General features: G+C 44.3%; 1 protein-coding gene across 5 annotated transcripts in view; it reads left to right on the top strand.

Moving 5' to 3' along the window:
• Positions 1-336: 336 nt before the first annotated feature.
• SMG7 (SMG7 nonsense mediated mRNA decay factor) overlaps positions 337-16037 on the top strand; it is a 50526-nt gene continuing 34825 nt past the window's right edge. For 4 of the 5 annotated variants that reach the window (XM_051793725.1, XM_051793760.1, XM_051793752.1 and 1 more), the window contains exon 1: positions 337-446. In XM_051793725.1, the coding sequence (XP_051649685.1) occupies positions 418-446 (29 nt within the window). In that variant the 5' untranslated portion in view covers positions 337-417. Of the gene's footprint in view, positions 447-6156; positions 6242-16037 lie in introns of all 5 variants that reach the window. The other variant, XM_051793743.1, reaches the window with a different exon arrangement.

Below are 16037 nucleotides of genomic sequence, written 5' to 3' on the forward strand. Positions count from 1 at the left end.
GCCGCACCGCCCCCTCGGTTGCCATGGCAGCGGGCGGGGGACGGGTTTGCCGGTGGCGCCGCCGGAAGTGCCGGCGGGGGTGGGGTCCGGCCCGGAAGCGCGGCCGGCGCGGCGGGAGGGCCGCAGTGCCTCAGCGGGGCGGGAGAGCGGCGGGCAGGGGGTGCCGGGGCCGCGGCGGAGCCGGAGGGGCGGGGCTGGGGCTGCCCGGGCCGCTGAGGGGCCGGAGCGGCGGGGCCGGCGCGGCGCGGGCCGTCCTACCCGGCCGGAGCGCAGAGCGGGGACACCCCGCCCCTTCCTCCCCGCGGGCCCTGCACGGGAAGATGGCGGCGGCGGGAGGCGGCGGCGGCGGCGGCGCGGGGGCGGCGGGCCGGCCCGGGCTGTGAGAGCCGCGGCGGGACGGGCGGCGAGCGGCGGAGGATGAGCCTGCTGTGCGCGCAGTATCTCCGGTGAGCGTCTCCGCGGCGCGGCGGCGGCGAGGCCGCGGCAGGGGGGCCCCGGGGGCGGCGGCGAGCGGACGGACGTGGAGTCCTGAGGCCTCGCAGCGGCGGCGGCGAGCGCGGGGCGAGCGGGACGTGCCCGGGGCGGGGAGCGGGACCCGGCCGCCGCGTTCCCCAGCCCCGCGGGCGGGCGGACTCGGCTGCCGCATGGCCCAGGGCTCCCCAGCAAGGTCACGCCGGGGCCGCGGGGAGGGCAAGAGAGCCCCCCGGCTTCCCCGCCTGGATTCTCCAGCCCTTCCCCAGGAGGTGCCGGGATGAGCCGCCGCTGCGGAGCGACCGCGCGGTTTGACCCCGGCGGTGGAGCGGGACCGGCGCTCGCAGCCCCGGGAGTGCTGAGGGAGAGCGGGAGCAGCAGGAGCCGTGTCTGAGCCCTCGCCATCAGCTGCGAACCCTCAGTCACGGCTGGCACAGTCTCCGGTGCTGGGGACCGGCAGCTGAGGGCTTGGGAGAGGAGCGAGTCTGGCAGGGCTGTGCTTGGGAACAGAACCGTGCCCAAATCCCCGAAGCTAGAGCACTGGGCACCTCACGTTGGTATGAACAGGACTTTGATAGGCTTTGGCATGAACTTACCTTTTGGGTCCACTCGTATCCAAATGCTCTTCCTCTGGTGGTTTTGGAAAGCAGCATCATGAGCTACAAATGGCTTTTCAGCAGCTGTAAAATACCAAATATCCAAGTTGGTGGTGGTGTGTCAGCCCTGACCCTTCTGGAACACCTCATGGAAAAGGAGTAGGAATGCCAAAAGGGTGTGAGTGTTCCTTCTGAAGAGTTCAGGGCTTGGGAAGGATTTAGAAGGAGTGAATTCAAAGCAGTTTTTACATTTTGAAAGTGCTTTCTATCCAGAGTTCTGAAACACTTCAAATGTTTCTCCTCACTGGTTCTCCAGATCCTTCCCTTCCTCCTGGTCTTGTCTTGTATCTCTGTCTCCTTTGGCTAGTCCAGATCCTGCCTCAAGGATATCTTTTCAAAAAAGGGCAAAAAGGGTAATATTTTTCTCCCATAGCAAGTTTATGAGCTTTTTTCTGTTCCAGGTGAGTACACCTCTGCTGTCGTAGAAGCTTCTTCATTCTCTCTTTCCCCTTATATTACAGAAAAAGCTTTTAAATGCCTCATTATTAGCAATCCTCTACCAGTAGAAGACTTGCTTCTATATTGTACTGTTTGTCTTAATAATATTGTAACATCTGGCTCCCCATGGCTGTGAGTCTTTGGCTGCTTTGAGTCGTGGCAAGGCTGTACCTCTGAACTCACACATGTCCCTGCCCCTGTCACCTCCCTGCACCACCAGACTCTTTCTTAGTGTTCTATATTCCACTACACCAAGCTGGAGATCCTCCCTACCTGCAAACACGTGGGCAATAATCCCCTGTTTCTCCTTGCTTTGTGCTTCCAATACTTCAGCTTGTCCTGGGCCTTTCTTGCTTTTTCTTTACTGCTTTGCTTGTATTGTGCCAAACCAGCAGGATTGAAGCATGTGGCCACTAATGTATTACAATCAGTGACTCTTGCTCTTGTCACCAAGAATCTTACCTCCTCCTAAAAAAACAGGACACGCCCCCTCCCAAACTTTTCAAGCACTTTGTAGTCCATCATCTTCACCTTCTGCCTATTAAAGACCATTTGGGCTTGTTGCTCCCTGTAGAAGGTAAGCATGGGGAAGGTTTCCTTAAAAGCTGCTTTTGATACCCACAGAGTGTAGATTTAAATTGTTTGATTTGCATAGGGCAGAAGTAGAACTGCAAATTTGCTGCAGCCCAAGCTCATAAAAGGAACTGGGAACAGAGCCTCAGAGCCAGTTCTGTTAGTCCTTTGCCTTAAGGAGGAGGGCATCCTCCTTTTTAGTCTGGCATGACAAGCTGAATCTGAGTGTAATGAGGAAGGAATACACAGACAAAAGTACAACGATGGGACAGGGCAGTTTAACAAAACATTGTGCCAAACAGAGACATGGAGCAATTAGTCTCGGCTGTCTTTGTCCTCTTAAAACTAAGAAGGGACAGAAAAGTTTTTGTGAGAAATTTTTCTCCATGTATTTGAGGTTTAGGCAGGAGAGAGCTGGATTTCTAAGGTGAGCATGTAATGGTTGAATAACTAGTGAAATAATGACTCTGCAAGAATCGAGCTGCTGAAAAATGAGCAGGGAAGAAGGGACTTCTAGCTGGACTACCTTAACTCCTCCACTACCAGTCTCTTGCTTCCTGTATATATGTGTGTGAATCAACTGTTTTAAAATGCTGTCCTTAAAGGATTTTGGCCCTTCAATTGATGTGTGAGAACTGAGAAACACCTGAGGCTCCTACAGAAGTCTTCCAGGAAGAACAAAGAAGATCAGGCTTCATGTAATGAGTCTTTGCAAAGTTGCAGGAGAGTCTGTTTTTAAGTCATCTTCCTATGTAATAAAGTGTTGGGATTTTTGCTTTCCCAGTCTTATTATCCTTTTCAAAGTGGCCTGTCAAGAGTACTGGAGGGTGTTCTCTCCCATCTAGTTTCCTAGATACTTCTCTCGAGTCATTGTTTGAGTCAATGCTCAAAGATTTGCACTGCAGCTGGTCAGGTGAGTAGGCCTTTCAGAAGGTTCTTTCAAAGAGATTTTAGGAAAAAGAGGCACAGTTTAAGTCTCTCTGTTCAGGGGGATGTGCTCATCACAGTTGGCTAAAAATTTATAGCCATGCCATTTTTGCTGGTTTGGGAATCTACAAGTACTCTCCATAAATCAAACTAATCTCATGGGGCACTTGTCTTACAGTAAATGTGTCATGTATCCTGCTAGGTATAAAAGAAGTCATTTTTAGGCAAAATATCACTGATAGGATTTTTACCACAGTACCACAGAAATTTCCAAGCACATCCTTTTTATAAGACATTGAACTTTAGTCCATATTTGTTCACTTTAGGGAAATGGTCCTCATTGCAAATTTTATATGTTAATGTTCAAAGTGTAGCTAACTAGGATTCAAAAGTTTAGCAGTTTGAGATATGACTGTCTCAATTGCATTTCACAAAGATGTGAGCTCAGTTATCAGTTAAATGTGGCATTACCCTGGTAAGTTGTGGCTTTTAGCACTCTGCAAACATAGAATAAAATGTGCTTGAATTAGAGGGCTTGAGCACCGCTTAGAAATCCTAGCGCTGACAAACCAGTAGGTAGTTTCCTGTAGCCTTATGATGAGGCTATAACCAACTTCATTAAAGGTTTGACTGCTTTAATAATTCAAATTGCGGCTCTCTTTTCAAAGACTCGTCAGTGGCTCCATTAACTTCTGCATCTGCTGTGTCTCTTCACGGTTGCTCCTTTGCTGTCTGCCAGTCTGTGACACACCTCTTGCGGTGTTTGGTGGAGGAGGGTAGAGCAGAGGTGATCTAGTGTTGCAGTCTGTGTGTGTGAGCATGTTCTGGTACTGATTCCTGGTCAGGATGTAGAGGTGATACTTGTCTGTGCTGGAAAGGCACAAATCTTTTTGAAACACAGAATGAGTCTCAGCAAGACTGAGTCAGTTATTTAATTAACTTGAGAGCATAGAAAGGAAAAAGTTAGTAAATGTAACCTCCTAATAGAGAACTTTATGTGACTGTAGCATGTTTCCTGGAGTTCACAGGATCACAAGGTAACTGGGGCTGGAGGGGAGGGACCTCAGGTCCCTGTCCAACCTCCTGCTCAAAGGGGCAGCTCAAAGGACCAGGTGCTCAGGGCTTGGTCCACTTGGGTCTTGAGAGCCTCCAGGGGTGGAGGCAGCTCAGCCTTTTGGGGCAGCCTGTGCTACTCTTTGGCTGTCCTTGTGGTGGAATAGATTTTCTGTAGATCCAGTCTGAACTTCTCATATTTTAATGCCCATAATTATGCCCATTGTCTGTTGTTCTCCTGCCACATGGAGAGCCTGGATCCATCTTCTCCATCCCCTCCCTGTGGGCATGTGGCAGCTGTGGGTGCCCTGGAGCCTTCCCTGCCCCAGGCTGACCAAGCCTGGCTCCCACGGCCTCTCTTCCAGTCCCAAATCCAAGTGCTCCAGCCCTGACTGCCCCGGAGGCCTCTGCTGGCCTGTCTCCAGTTGATCCACAGCTTTCTTGATTTGTCTTGATATCTGAACAAGTCTTGGAAAGTATTCCCTCCAGCTTTTTTATGTTCTGAAATGCTACTTTCATACGGTCTTCACTCTTGAATTTTAAACAGGGGAGGAGTAGTGGGCAAATCACATATAGCCTTGGCCTTCCAGGAGGCACCTCACAGTACCGTGTTTTCTTTGAGGGAACATAAAGGGAAAGTCTCCCTTCTAATTTTATCTCTTTTTCTTTTTTTTCTCTTTACAAGTTATTTCTAGCATTTGTTAACTAGAATTTCTGCCAATACTTAGTATGAGCAACACTCGGTATTCTTCTTTGAGGGTGAGGGTAATGATTTAAAAAGACAAATAAGATTGATGGTGGCTACTACTTACTACTGATCAACAAGCTTTTTGTGGGGACCTGTGAAGTAAAAAGAATTAAAATAAAAAAGTGTTAAGCAATTCCCCTCTGAGCTTTCTGCTGAAGAAAATACATCTTACTGAGAGCCCCAAGACACACACCATACTCCACAGGTCTCTGGGCAGCTATTACTTGCTCCCTTCTTCCTGTCATGGGGATTTGAATTATTAAGCATCCTGCTGCCACGCAGGGACAACTTGTTCTAAAGTCTAGGTGTACTATCAGAGCTCTGATACTTTCTGTTTTTCAGCTCTAGATCCCTAAGGAAACAAGGCTTGTACATGTGCTGCTTATCATTTTTTTTCTTCTTTCTCAAGTGGCTTTAACAAATTTTAGTAGACTTCTACAGAGGGATAGATGTTTCAAAGTTGGTTGTTGCCATTATAACTTTATGGAAGTTAACTGGTTAAGGTGATCACATTTAGGTGAGCCAAATGAGCGTACCTGTTGAGAGAAGGAGGCAGAGCCCAGCTGGGGTAAATCAGCACTTCCAGAGCTTCTCTTAGCTGCGGTGCGGGGTTTGAGTGTGCTCCGCTGTACAGAGTTAACAGCAAGGACTCGAGTGCCTGTGCAGTTTAGCAGGTGCTGGGCACATTTTCCTGCGGGAAGGAACTGGCAGGAAGGTGACTCTGTGAATGTGTGCTAGAGGGAAGAGGGCTGCAGTAACCAGAGAACTTGACCCTACTTGCACTTGGCAAAAGCTTGGCCATACAAACAAAGGGTGTATTTTAAACTTGAACAGCTCCCAACAGAAGTTTCTCACTCTCCCTTTTGCCCTCAGCCTTGATTTGATGGCGTAGATTTATGGCCAGTCTAAAGTGAGCTGGACCGGGGAACCGCAGTAGGTTAGAACCGCTTTTGTTTTGTTTTGTACCCACGGAGCTCAGTCTGAGCTGGTTTCCTGATCCCATCCATCACGTTACCACAGATGTGCTGACAAAAAGGGTGTGGCTGTGTGCAACAGGAATGAAGCTCTAATGGTGAGGGCAGGGTGGGACTGCTGCTTGGAGTGATAGTGCTCCTTATCATGGAAGTGCTCGCTGACCCGTAACACTAATAAATAATGCCCCCTTTCCTAGAATATGGCTGTAGCTGTATATAGAGTTATATATACATGAAAAAATAGAATGTAGCTGGTATCACTGTCACCCTCTTTTCAATCTGGACTGAGAGTCTCCTCCTTTTTCCTTTGCTGCAGAACACAGTTTATTGTGGATGCTGTTACTTTGTGCTCTGCTATGAGGTTACTTGCACAACAGTGTTCCAGTGACCTAGAAGTGCAGGTTAGTGTAAGTAAAGTTACAGCTGTATTTATTTATTTATTTATTTATTTTTGATGGCAGGGATGATTCCTGTAGCAATTAACTCTTGTTCTAACCTTCATATCCCTATGTAGTTTGATCCTTACCGGAAAGGAGAAAATTCTGTTGTGGCAGTAAAACCAGGTGATGTTTATCTGAAGTTTTGGTGGGGGACTGAAGCTGCACTAAAGCATTTTGAGAAGGCTTTCCCCAGCCCTGAATAGAGGGGGTTGGAGTTTTTTTTTGCTAAGGTTCTTCATTTCAGTGCATAGTAAGAAGACACATTTGCTTGGTGAATTAGCTGTTTTATATCTCAGTATAAGGTATGCTGTGATGTTCATGCTCCTTATAAAATCTTTTCTTTTGTCATAAGAAGTCATAACAAGTAAACCTAGCCTGTTCCAGTGAGATAATTTTTGTCTCTAAGTAAGATCTGGGCACTGAATTGTAGCACAAACTTTTATGTCAAGCACCTTAAAGCTCTATTTAAATCTGTATGGAACCTGAAGCTGCCCTGCTTTTCAGTTTGCTGCACTGGCTATTGTGTGCATTTTCAGATGTCTTGGTGCTTCCCACTGGAGAAGGAAAGGCTAGGTTGTTGGGAGAAGACTGACTTGATTGATGCGTAGATGACTTGGCATCTCCCCTGCCCTGCTCAGCCAGCAAAAATGAGTATGGAAGAGGAGTAATTGTAGTTCAAGTGTGTGGTGGCTGGTAGAGGGAGGAAAGGATAGTTTGCTGTAGGGTCTGATTTTATTGGATGAGGAGCTGCTGGCGGTTGTAGAATTTTAAGGATCCTTCATCACCGCTATTGGATCTTCACAACAGCAGAAGAGACTCACTAGGAGGAACAGACTGGTGGAAGAGCAGTTAAGGAATGCAGCTATAATTTGTAAGGAGTATATGTGGGAGGACATTAGTTAGTGCTTTCCTTATTTTGAGGCTTGACCTCATCTCACTGGGAAACTGCACAGCTGCTGGGGAATAAACCCACAGATTTTTTCCTTAAAATCATGAGCAGAATTGCATGCACTGCTCCTGTACTTCTTAATGTATTATGAGGGAGGTCACAGATTTCAGTGGTGTTCAGTAGAACATGGGGTTTTTCCTGTGCTGAGGGAGGAGTACGGCTTCTCCACTCCATCTTACTGCAGTGAGCAGAATAGAGGACTAACTTAATGTTTGTTGTGGAGTGACATGAGGACTCGTGGGCCATAGTTGCTCCCTGTTTCATACAGGGTGGAGGACTGGTGGCTTTTTTCTATGTGCGTCTGGAGCACTGATGTTGTCACATTTAACAAGATGTTGCATGAAGCAGAACAGTTATACTGGTGTCATCACCAGCTTCCACTGGTGCAGCCCTGCTCCTAGTCCTGCCTTTAGGTCCTGTTTCTAGAATTGTCTGGCCACTGCTGCTCCTCCCATTTGAATTTAAGAAGAACTTCTTTTTGTAAACTTGGGGACTTCCCAGATGACCAAATGAAGGGGAGGTGGCTTAAGCGGTGTTCTGATGCTGAGTATTTCAATTCCTCTGAGTTAAATCAGCAGGTACTTGTTTGATCAGTGTCATGCTGTAAGTTGGGGTGGAATAAGCTTTCTTGAGTAACATTAGGCCTGCTTTCTCCTCTTTCTGTATTCCAGTAGGACTTTTCTCAGATTATTCACACTGGCTTCTGCACTCAAGGGATTATCATAAGGAATCAGAAGGCTGAGGAGTCTCTTGAGATTTTTACAGAGCCGGGGGTGACAGACTGAATTTCACTGATGGGACTCAAATCAGAGATACCCTTGAGGTACTTAGAAGTCCTGTTCTCTTCCACCTTTAGGGAAAATAAATGACATTTTTCTCAAAGAACTTATGAGATCCCCAATACATCAGTCTGTTTCTCATATTTTAGTTTCATTGTCTGTGGTGTTGAAAGTGTCCTCTAGTGCTTGGCCTGATTGAACAGTTTTCCGCTTTGTCTAATATTGGTATGTGTGAAGCTGATTTTTATTTTATTTCTTTCCCCCTTTCCCCTCACCCCCTGAAGCATTGTCTGTTTTGAGTCTGCAGGCCCCACTTGTCACACAGCTAAATTATCTCAGAGCTGCTCTCTAGCTGCTAGAAAATGAGAAATTAATTCTGAGTGGGAAACCTTTAAGACAGATTCAGCCAAACCAACGTGGGAAAAATTTCTTCGATTACTTTAAGGAACCTCAGGCAGGGATTAGACTTTTTTTTTGGAAGTGGTAAAACAGACCTTTTGGGCATCAAGAGGCTTTATTCAATACTTACTTTGGTGTTTCGTGGTGCCTTGATTTAATGAGGCCTTGATAGTTGTTCCTATTTGATCAGGCCACAGCTGAGGGCAGTTTGTTTGGAGCCAGCCTGTTCTGGGGCCCCCTGGACTCCTCAGTGGTCTGTACTGTGTTATTTACCACAGTTAACCTTCCCTACATGTGAGGAAGAAATGAATTTTTGATGAATCCGTTGGGAAGACCATTTTTTCCCCTTTGTTCTATGATAATCCCATAAACTGTGCTACTGTCTGTCACAGTGAAATTCTCCTGGTATTTGCTTTGCCATGTCCTATCTTGGTCTCACCGTGATTTGAAGAAAGCACCTGGATATTACTGTGTGTCAAACAGCTGCAACTGTGTGATAATCTTTCTATAAACCAGGGTTTCCTTATTTTAAACCAAGGAACCTTTGACAGGCTCCAGCTTCAGTTCCTTCTGCAAAGGCAGGGCCTTTGTGCATTCTAGCTCTTAATTTGAGGTACACTTGAGCCATTAAGAGGGGATTTTACGGTAGTTTTTCCAAACTAGCTTAATAATATCTGAAAATAGAAATGCTAATCATCTGTACCGATGGAGAAGGGGAGAAAGAAGGATGGGACAAGACTTTTGGCTGTTGAAGCTGTCTGTTTTGAGGTAGTGTAAATACTTGTTGATGACAATGCTACGACCAGGCTTCTGAGCATAGAGACTTGATGCAGCCAGATATTCCCTGGAAAAAATCTACCGGTTGGTCTGTTTTTTGTGAATGGCATTAAACCACATTTTCTGATATTAAAGAAAAACCCCAAGAGTGTATAAAAACCTAAAAACTGGAGCAGCTCTTAAAACTCCAACATGTGGCTTCAGTTACTAGTAAAATGGAAAAAATATTATTTCAGTTTGAAGAAAAAGGTGGGATTTCTATCTTGGTTAATGGTTATAAATTAAATTATTAAAAGATGCAGAGTAAACTCGCAGTAAAAATCTAGAAGGTGTTTCGGTTTGTCTTATACCATCAATGGCATAAAGTTCAGCATAGATGTGAAATCTTTAACTAGAAAGAAGTGATAACCTGCCTAATAAGCATTGTCAACATTAATTTGAATTAATACAGAAGGCCTTAATTTAAGAGCACGTCACATAGATTATGTTGGGGCATGAACGTCTGGCAGATTTTCCACCCAGTTTGAACATACCCTGACTGTTTAACTTAGAGATTTATTTTGTTTTGAGGTAAATGGTTGAAAACACAGGGCCTGGGGCAAAGACAGCTGTAGGAAATTGTGGCTTTCTAGGTGTCCGGCTTCAGCTTAAGTACTAGCCTTCTCCTGGTTTTGATATCAAAGACTAAAATAACCTCTAAAGCTTGAAACTATCCAGAAAGATATTTCCAGTGTCTTTCTTATGAAGATGTCAAGTACTTGCTTGTGCAACTACAGACTATTTGGTAGCTTCCATCATAGACAACCAAGCAGAAGTCAGCACTAAAAAAGGTGGTGTGTCTGTCTGTGTAGTCAGAATTTGGGGATACTAATTTAAAATCAGGTAAAATTCTCAAGAGAGTCTTATCTTTAGGAATAACAGGTCTGAAACACATGAAAATCTTTTGGCCTTTAGCTGCAGGAAGTTTTATGTGTGTGGTTGAACATACGGATTTCAGATTTTGGTGTTAGAGCAGCGTGATTCGCCTGGTTTCCCTGCTTTATTGTTAAATGCTGAGGTACGGGGCCAAAATTACTCTCTTTTCAAACTTCTTTTGGACATGCTGGCATACTATACAAAAGAAGTTTGACAATGAGATCCAACCTTTAGTGGTTGCAAAGTGAAATGCCAAGGTTGAGTTGGCTTGTGCAGGGTGAGTTAACAACTCGTAACTGTGTAGTCAACTGGTGAAATCTTTTGCCGGTGTTGTCCCTTCTTGCTTAATGTGCATGAAAGATTCAGAGAATATCTCCTCTGAGTGAGGACAGTCCCTGTCCCTTTCCTACCTTCCAAAGGTAGCAGTGGGTTGAGCAAGGCTGGTGATGTTTGTTGAGGAAATTGGTGGGAGGAAGGAGCCAGAGTGGGTGAACCCAAACCATACAATGATTTTTGAAGGCAAGATCTGGAAATGGTTTGACAGAGTGGCCAGAATAGGCTGCTTTGGGGTATGGAGGTGACTCCATAGGACTTCAAAACCAAGCAACAAAATGTTTGTCAGGGATAACATCAGGGTGAGGGAATGGGCTATGAAATCTTTTGAAGTCCTTTCCAGCCTTAAGATTTGATCTTAGGTGGGATGTGTTAGTCCATTGCTCTGGAGCCTTTTCATCAGCCCTTGCAGAAGATAAAATGAGTGTCATGAACAGGTTTGGTCTGACTGTTGAAAGAGAGAGTACAGTCTGGGAAACCGCATCCAGTTTTGTTTTCTGCAGAGTTTATGTTCAGAAAAGATCCGCTAACCCCCAAATGTCTCTCTACGTCATCGTAAATGAGGTACCGATTTGTAGCTGGCTGAGCATCCTGTGACCTTTTCTAGACACAGAACTAGAAAGGACTCTGCCTTAAGGTCTTAAGGTTCACATTTGAAATCAAATGGCTTTTATAAAAACACTTAGTCCTCACAAGCAGGTTTAACCTTGGAAGTTATAAATTTGCTCAGATGCCTGCTCCTAACCAATCCATTAGTTTTTGAAAGAGCAAAGGAGGTTACTGGTTAACTGGGAGTACCTGGGAGTGCTCGGCGGGGCAGTGGCAGCGGTGGCTCCATCGGAGGCGGTTTGGACCTGCTGGAGCAGAGCTGCACAGCTCAGATGGACTTGGCCCAGGGAGCTGTACCTCTTCAGCCAGGCTGGTTTTCCTCCAGACCTGTTTGTGTTTGACAGAGCTCAAAAGCCTCAGGCTGCACCTTTACTGGGGAGGGACAGTTCTTTTAGTAGTGTCTCCATTTGCTTCCTTCCTCCCAGGCTAATAACATTCATTAGATATGAGCTGGTTGGATTGGTCATATGTTTCTCCTTTGGGTGAACACAGACCAGAGTCACTTTCCATATTCCAGGAGTACATGTGTTTTGGTGGTGGACTTGGGTATTGTACCTCACAGCCCTTCTAGATGAGCCATTCCTGAACTGAGGAGAACCAACAGCAGAGGACTGTGGGAGAGTTGTGTGCTGCTAAACTAGAAATTAAATCTAAGGCTCAGTAAGAATCCCTCTTTTCCCTTAGCTCCATGTAGGAGCTCAGTGAGGTATCCATGGTACTTTGTGCCACATTTTGTTAATACAAATAGTAAATATTGCTGGTTGTATTGTTTGAGGTGGTATTTTATGATCATGCCTCTTCTAGTTTATTGTAAGTCATGGTATGTGATAGAACTGCATTAAACTTGTGATGGTAGAGGATTCCACCTCTTTTTCATTTTCATATTTAATTGGGGAAAATGATTATTCAGATATTCTCTGGTTAAAAAGTATTTATTTCAGAACAGCATTGCTTGTGTGTTTCTAGTAGAGAATGGGGAGCAGCTAATGAGACTCCTGTAAATGATTGACAGTGATATACTGAGTACCCATTTAATTACCAGAAATGGAGGATATAATTCTCCCTGACTGGTGTTTAGCCTTCTGCTGCTGTTGTGCTTTTCAGAGTGTGGTTTGCATTTAGTTTCAAGATGGAGAATTGAAAACAGTTTCTAAGATGCAGCTTGCAATTAGGATGATACTTGGATGTAACCTGAGTGTTATTTGTCAAGGCTTGTCTGAACCATGCAGTGTCCTTTCACACTGCAAAATCCCTTAATTATGAAAAATTGTTTAAAACTTTCAGGTATGTCACGTTTGTGCATAGATGTGTGTTTTGTGTCATGTTGACATGATTGGGAGTTAATAAAATGAATGGGATTGGGCAAAAACCAATTTACAATTGCTGAATGACTGCAACTAGTAGTTTAGATATCAGTAATTTTGCTTTAGGCCTTATGTTTTTGGAGGCCATGACTGTCTGGGCATAGATCTTGCAGTGTTAGTTACTGGGAGAGCACATGTTGAAAACACTGAACTCCACTGTATCTGTTGTAGGTAATGCTACAAACACAGTAAGGAAGATTACTTATGCTTTTTTCCTGCCACCTCTGATTGTCATATTTAATGCATTTGCTTTTTGTCCATCTGCTCCTTAGCAAGGAAGACAATGTCTTGGACTCCCAGCAACTGCCTCCTCTTTACTGGTCATTTCCTCCCGTGGCGATGTGAGTCATTCCAACGTTACTGAGCATAAGGCTCAGCGTTTGCCACTGGGCAAGGACCAATTTGAGGCAGGGATTGAGAGGCAGGGGGTCTATAAAAACACCAAGAATCAGTAAGATATCTGGAGTTTATATCCTGAGCTGTTAGTGGAGGCTGGAGGCAGCAGGAAGCTTGTAGAGCTGAAACCAGGACTGAAAGGGCTGCAGGTATTGCCCTCCTGATGCCGAGTGGGGCGGACTTTCCAGGGGAAATGCATGTCACTGCTCTGCAACTCCCTGCAGGAGAGAGGGCACGTTTTATCTTCATTGCAAATGTGGCACTAAACTGACTGTGTAATTTCCTTCCTTTGAGCTGGATTCTCTACACTTGTCTGGGAGATCCTGTGCAGTGTTTGGGGAGGGCTGGCATCTGCCACCCAACCGGAGCTGATCTGGCTTCTGCAAGGCTGGCTTCAAGGGCAGAACTTTCTGAAACTCATTTGGTGATACCCAGCTGAAGCTGATCTCAGTGCTCAGGTTTCTGCATTTTCCATAATTCTGGACGTGGCTTTCATACTGCAAAAGCTGTTAAAAGAAGTTAAGTAATACGTATTTTAATATCTGCTCTCTGCAGTTTCCAGCTCTTAACACAAGTGAAGGTTTTACCAAGTCAGAAACTGCAATATAACAAATTATTGCTGGTGTTACTTTATATTTGTCACAACTGAGACCTGGTATTGTCTGCACTCTAATCAGGGTGGATTTGAAAGAGAAAAAAATAGTGATATTACAAGGGTATAATTTTGTTTGTTTGTTTGTTTTGTTTGTGCAGTGTGTTTTTGGTTTCGGTGGGGGTTTTTTGTTTGTTTGTTGTGGGTTTTGTTGTTGTTCAGAAAGTAATTCTGTTGCTTCTCCTTGCTCAATCACAAAACCTTGTGGGAATTACCATGGGAAGTAAGGTAGTTTAGATGCAAACCTCTTACATCCCTCTTAGCACCGGAGTCTTAAGAACTAATAACCCTCCTGACTGCTTCCCAAAAGTTCCATATTGTGGCTAGTGAGGGAGCAGAGCTTTATGGGTTTTGGTCCCTTTTTTTAAGGAAGAGGACTGTTTATGGCTGAGTGGATTGGAAGGCAATCTTGAAGTTTTTGTGCCCTTTTTGTGTGCCTTAAAGATTGCTTTAGTTTTGAAAAATGAGCTTGTCCAGTGGGTTGCGTAAAGATTAAGGAGATACAAACATGGATTATGTATTCCATTTTAAATGTTTTGCCTTTCACTTATTCTCAGGTCAGCTGCAAAGCTGACATGGTGTCAGCCAGTGCAGTAAATATGTTACTTTATGGATGCTGGTAAACAGAGTATTCCTTAAAAATATTATTTGTTGACTGTTTGCTATCAGAAATTTTTGTTTGAAGGTATTCCTTAATATATGAAAAGGTATCCCTGTCTTGAAGCACCACACATATTAAGCATCCATTTTTTATTTATTGAGTGTCCTTTTTATGGTTATTAAATTGTTATTACTGTTATTAAATCTGAATTTTTCTATACTGAAAACACTGTCAGGGATACCTGTGGAGCTACACCATCAACTCCTGGAAGGTAAACGAGGTAAAGGTGAGTGGAGTTTTTGTGCTTTTCTTTCTTGGGCAACATCCATTCAGAGGTTATTTTTCTCCCTGTTGGCTTTACTAAAATTCCAGATAACTAGTGGTCAAGATGGAGAGTGAAAGAACAGCATAATCGGTATTTAAAAAAATATCTTTACAAACCACTGACTCTGGAAAATGCAGCTGAGGAGAGGGAGAGCAGAGACTTAGGTGGAGGCAGTGGAATGCTCAAAGCCTGAGCAGAGTAGGAGACTTGTACTTCCCTTTGTGCAGATTAAATTGGGGATTCAGCACATACGAACTTCCCTTAGGGGAGCTTTTACCTGTTGGGCACGTAATCTTAAAATCTTGAGACAAAGGAACTGACTTCCCTGAGACTGGAGGAAAAAAATGAGTTTGAATGAAGCTGACTGTGAGGGCACTTTTACCCTTATCCAGGGAGGAGGATTGTCAGTTCTAATCAAACTTGGACAGAGTTGCTCTTGGTGATTGCATTTTGAGGATGATTATTATGACTTGCTTCTAATAGAGCCTGGACTAGGAGAAGGGCGGAAGATGGGATTAAGAAAAATCCTATTCTGTGTCCTCATTTCTCAACATCTTCTCAGCTAAGGTGAAAACACAAAAGGAATAGCGCAGGATTCCCTGTGGAGGGGGTTTGTGTTCAGGTGGTAATTGCCTTGCTTTAGCATCTGCTTGCAGAAGTGTTGCTTTTTTTTTTTACCTCATTGTAAAATAATTGTTTCCGTGGCTTTGATCTTCAGCTATAATCTGATTAAGATGCAGGTCAAAGAAATTAGCTGTACCCTGACTTCAGTTGCCTGTAACAGCAAAAATAATCTTTAAACTAGTTAGCGTGTAAAATTGACAATAAGGTGGTTCTGTTGAAGATGTTTTTCATTTCCATATGTGTGAGGAAGAGTTTCCTTTCAGTGTAAAAGGCACATGGAGCATTTAACTCTGTGACCCACAGCCTGAAGATCTCTTGCTACCTCAGTGAGAGCTGACATCACCCAAACCTGCCTGCTCCCAAAGCAAGTGATTCCAGCACTTCAGGAAAATTACGGTCATTTAAATTAGGTGGCAACTCTTGCAAGTTGGGAATGTTAAGAACTTGTTCTATAAAAGTAAAGCTGTTAAAAAAGCTGTTAAGTAGTACATATCTGTTACTCAAGTGAGTAGGTAGAGTCTGTACACAAATAATTAAGTAAAATCTATATTGGACACCACATACCACTGCAAAATCCTCATTTCATCGAGTCACCTATTCAGGAAAAGATGTGTCAGGCTGTTAACTAGAGCTGCTGTCTGATGTCTGTTGTATTCAGGTGATGTTGAATTAGTAGGAGAAAGAAATATCAGAGATGAAGTTTATTTACGAGTTCCCTGCTACTGTTATTCAGGCATAACTGGCTAGGTTTGTACACAATCCTAAGATTGCTATAAAAATATTTCCCTTTGATGGGTCCTAATTAGATACACAGTTGCTGTCAACAAAACAGTCCAGAGAAGTCAGAGTTCTTTGTCTTTCAGAACCCAATCTTTAGCAGTGTGCCAGCTGTAAAGGATTAGTGCCCAATGAGTCTCTAAAAACTGTAAATAAAGCTTTATATTTAAGCAAGTGTTAGTGGGAACTCTTAGGAATTGAAGGAAAAACACTTATTTCCCATAAAACTGTCAACCACTTGTATCAGATAGCAAGTT

The sequence above is a fragment of the Manacus candei genome, unplaced genomic scaffold (assembly GCF_025592945.1).
Source record: "Manacus candei isolate 608988 ecotype Guabito, Panama unplaced genomic scaffold, ASM2559294v1 h1tg000005l, whole genome shotgun sequence".
In the NCBI taxonomy this organism is placed as follows: domain Eukaryota; kingdom Metazoa; phylum Chordata; class Aves; order Passeriformes; family Pipridae; genus Manacus; species Manacus candei.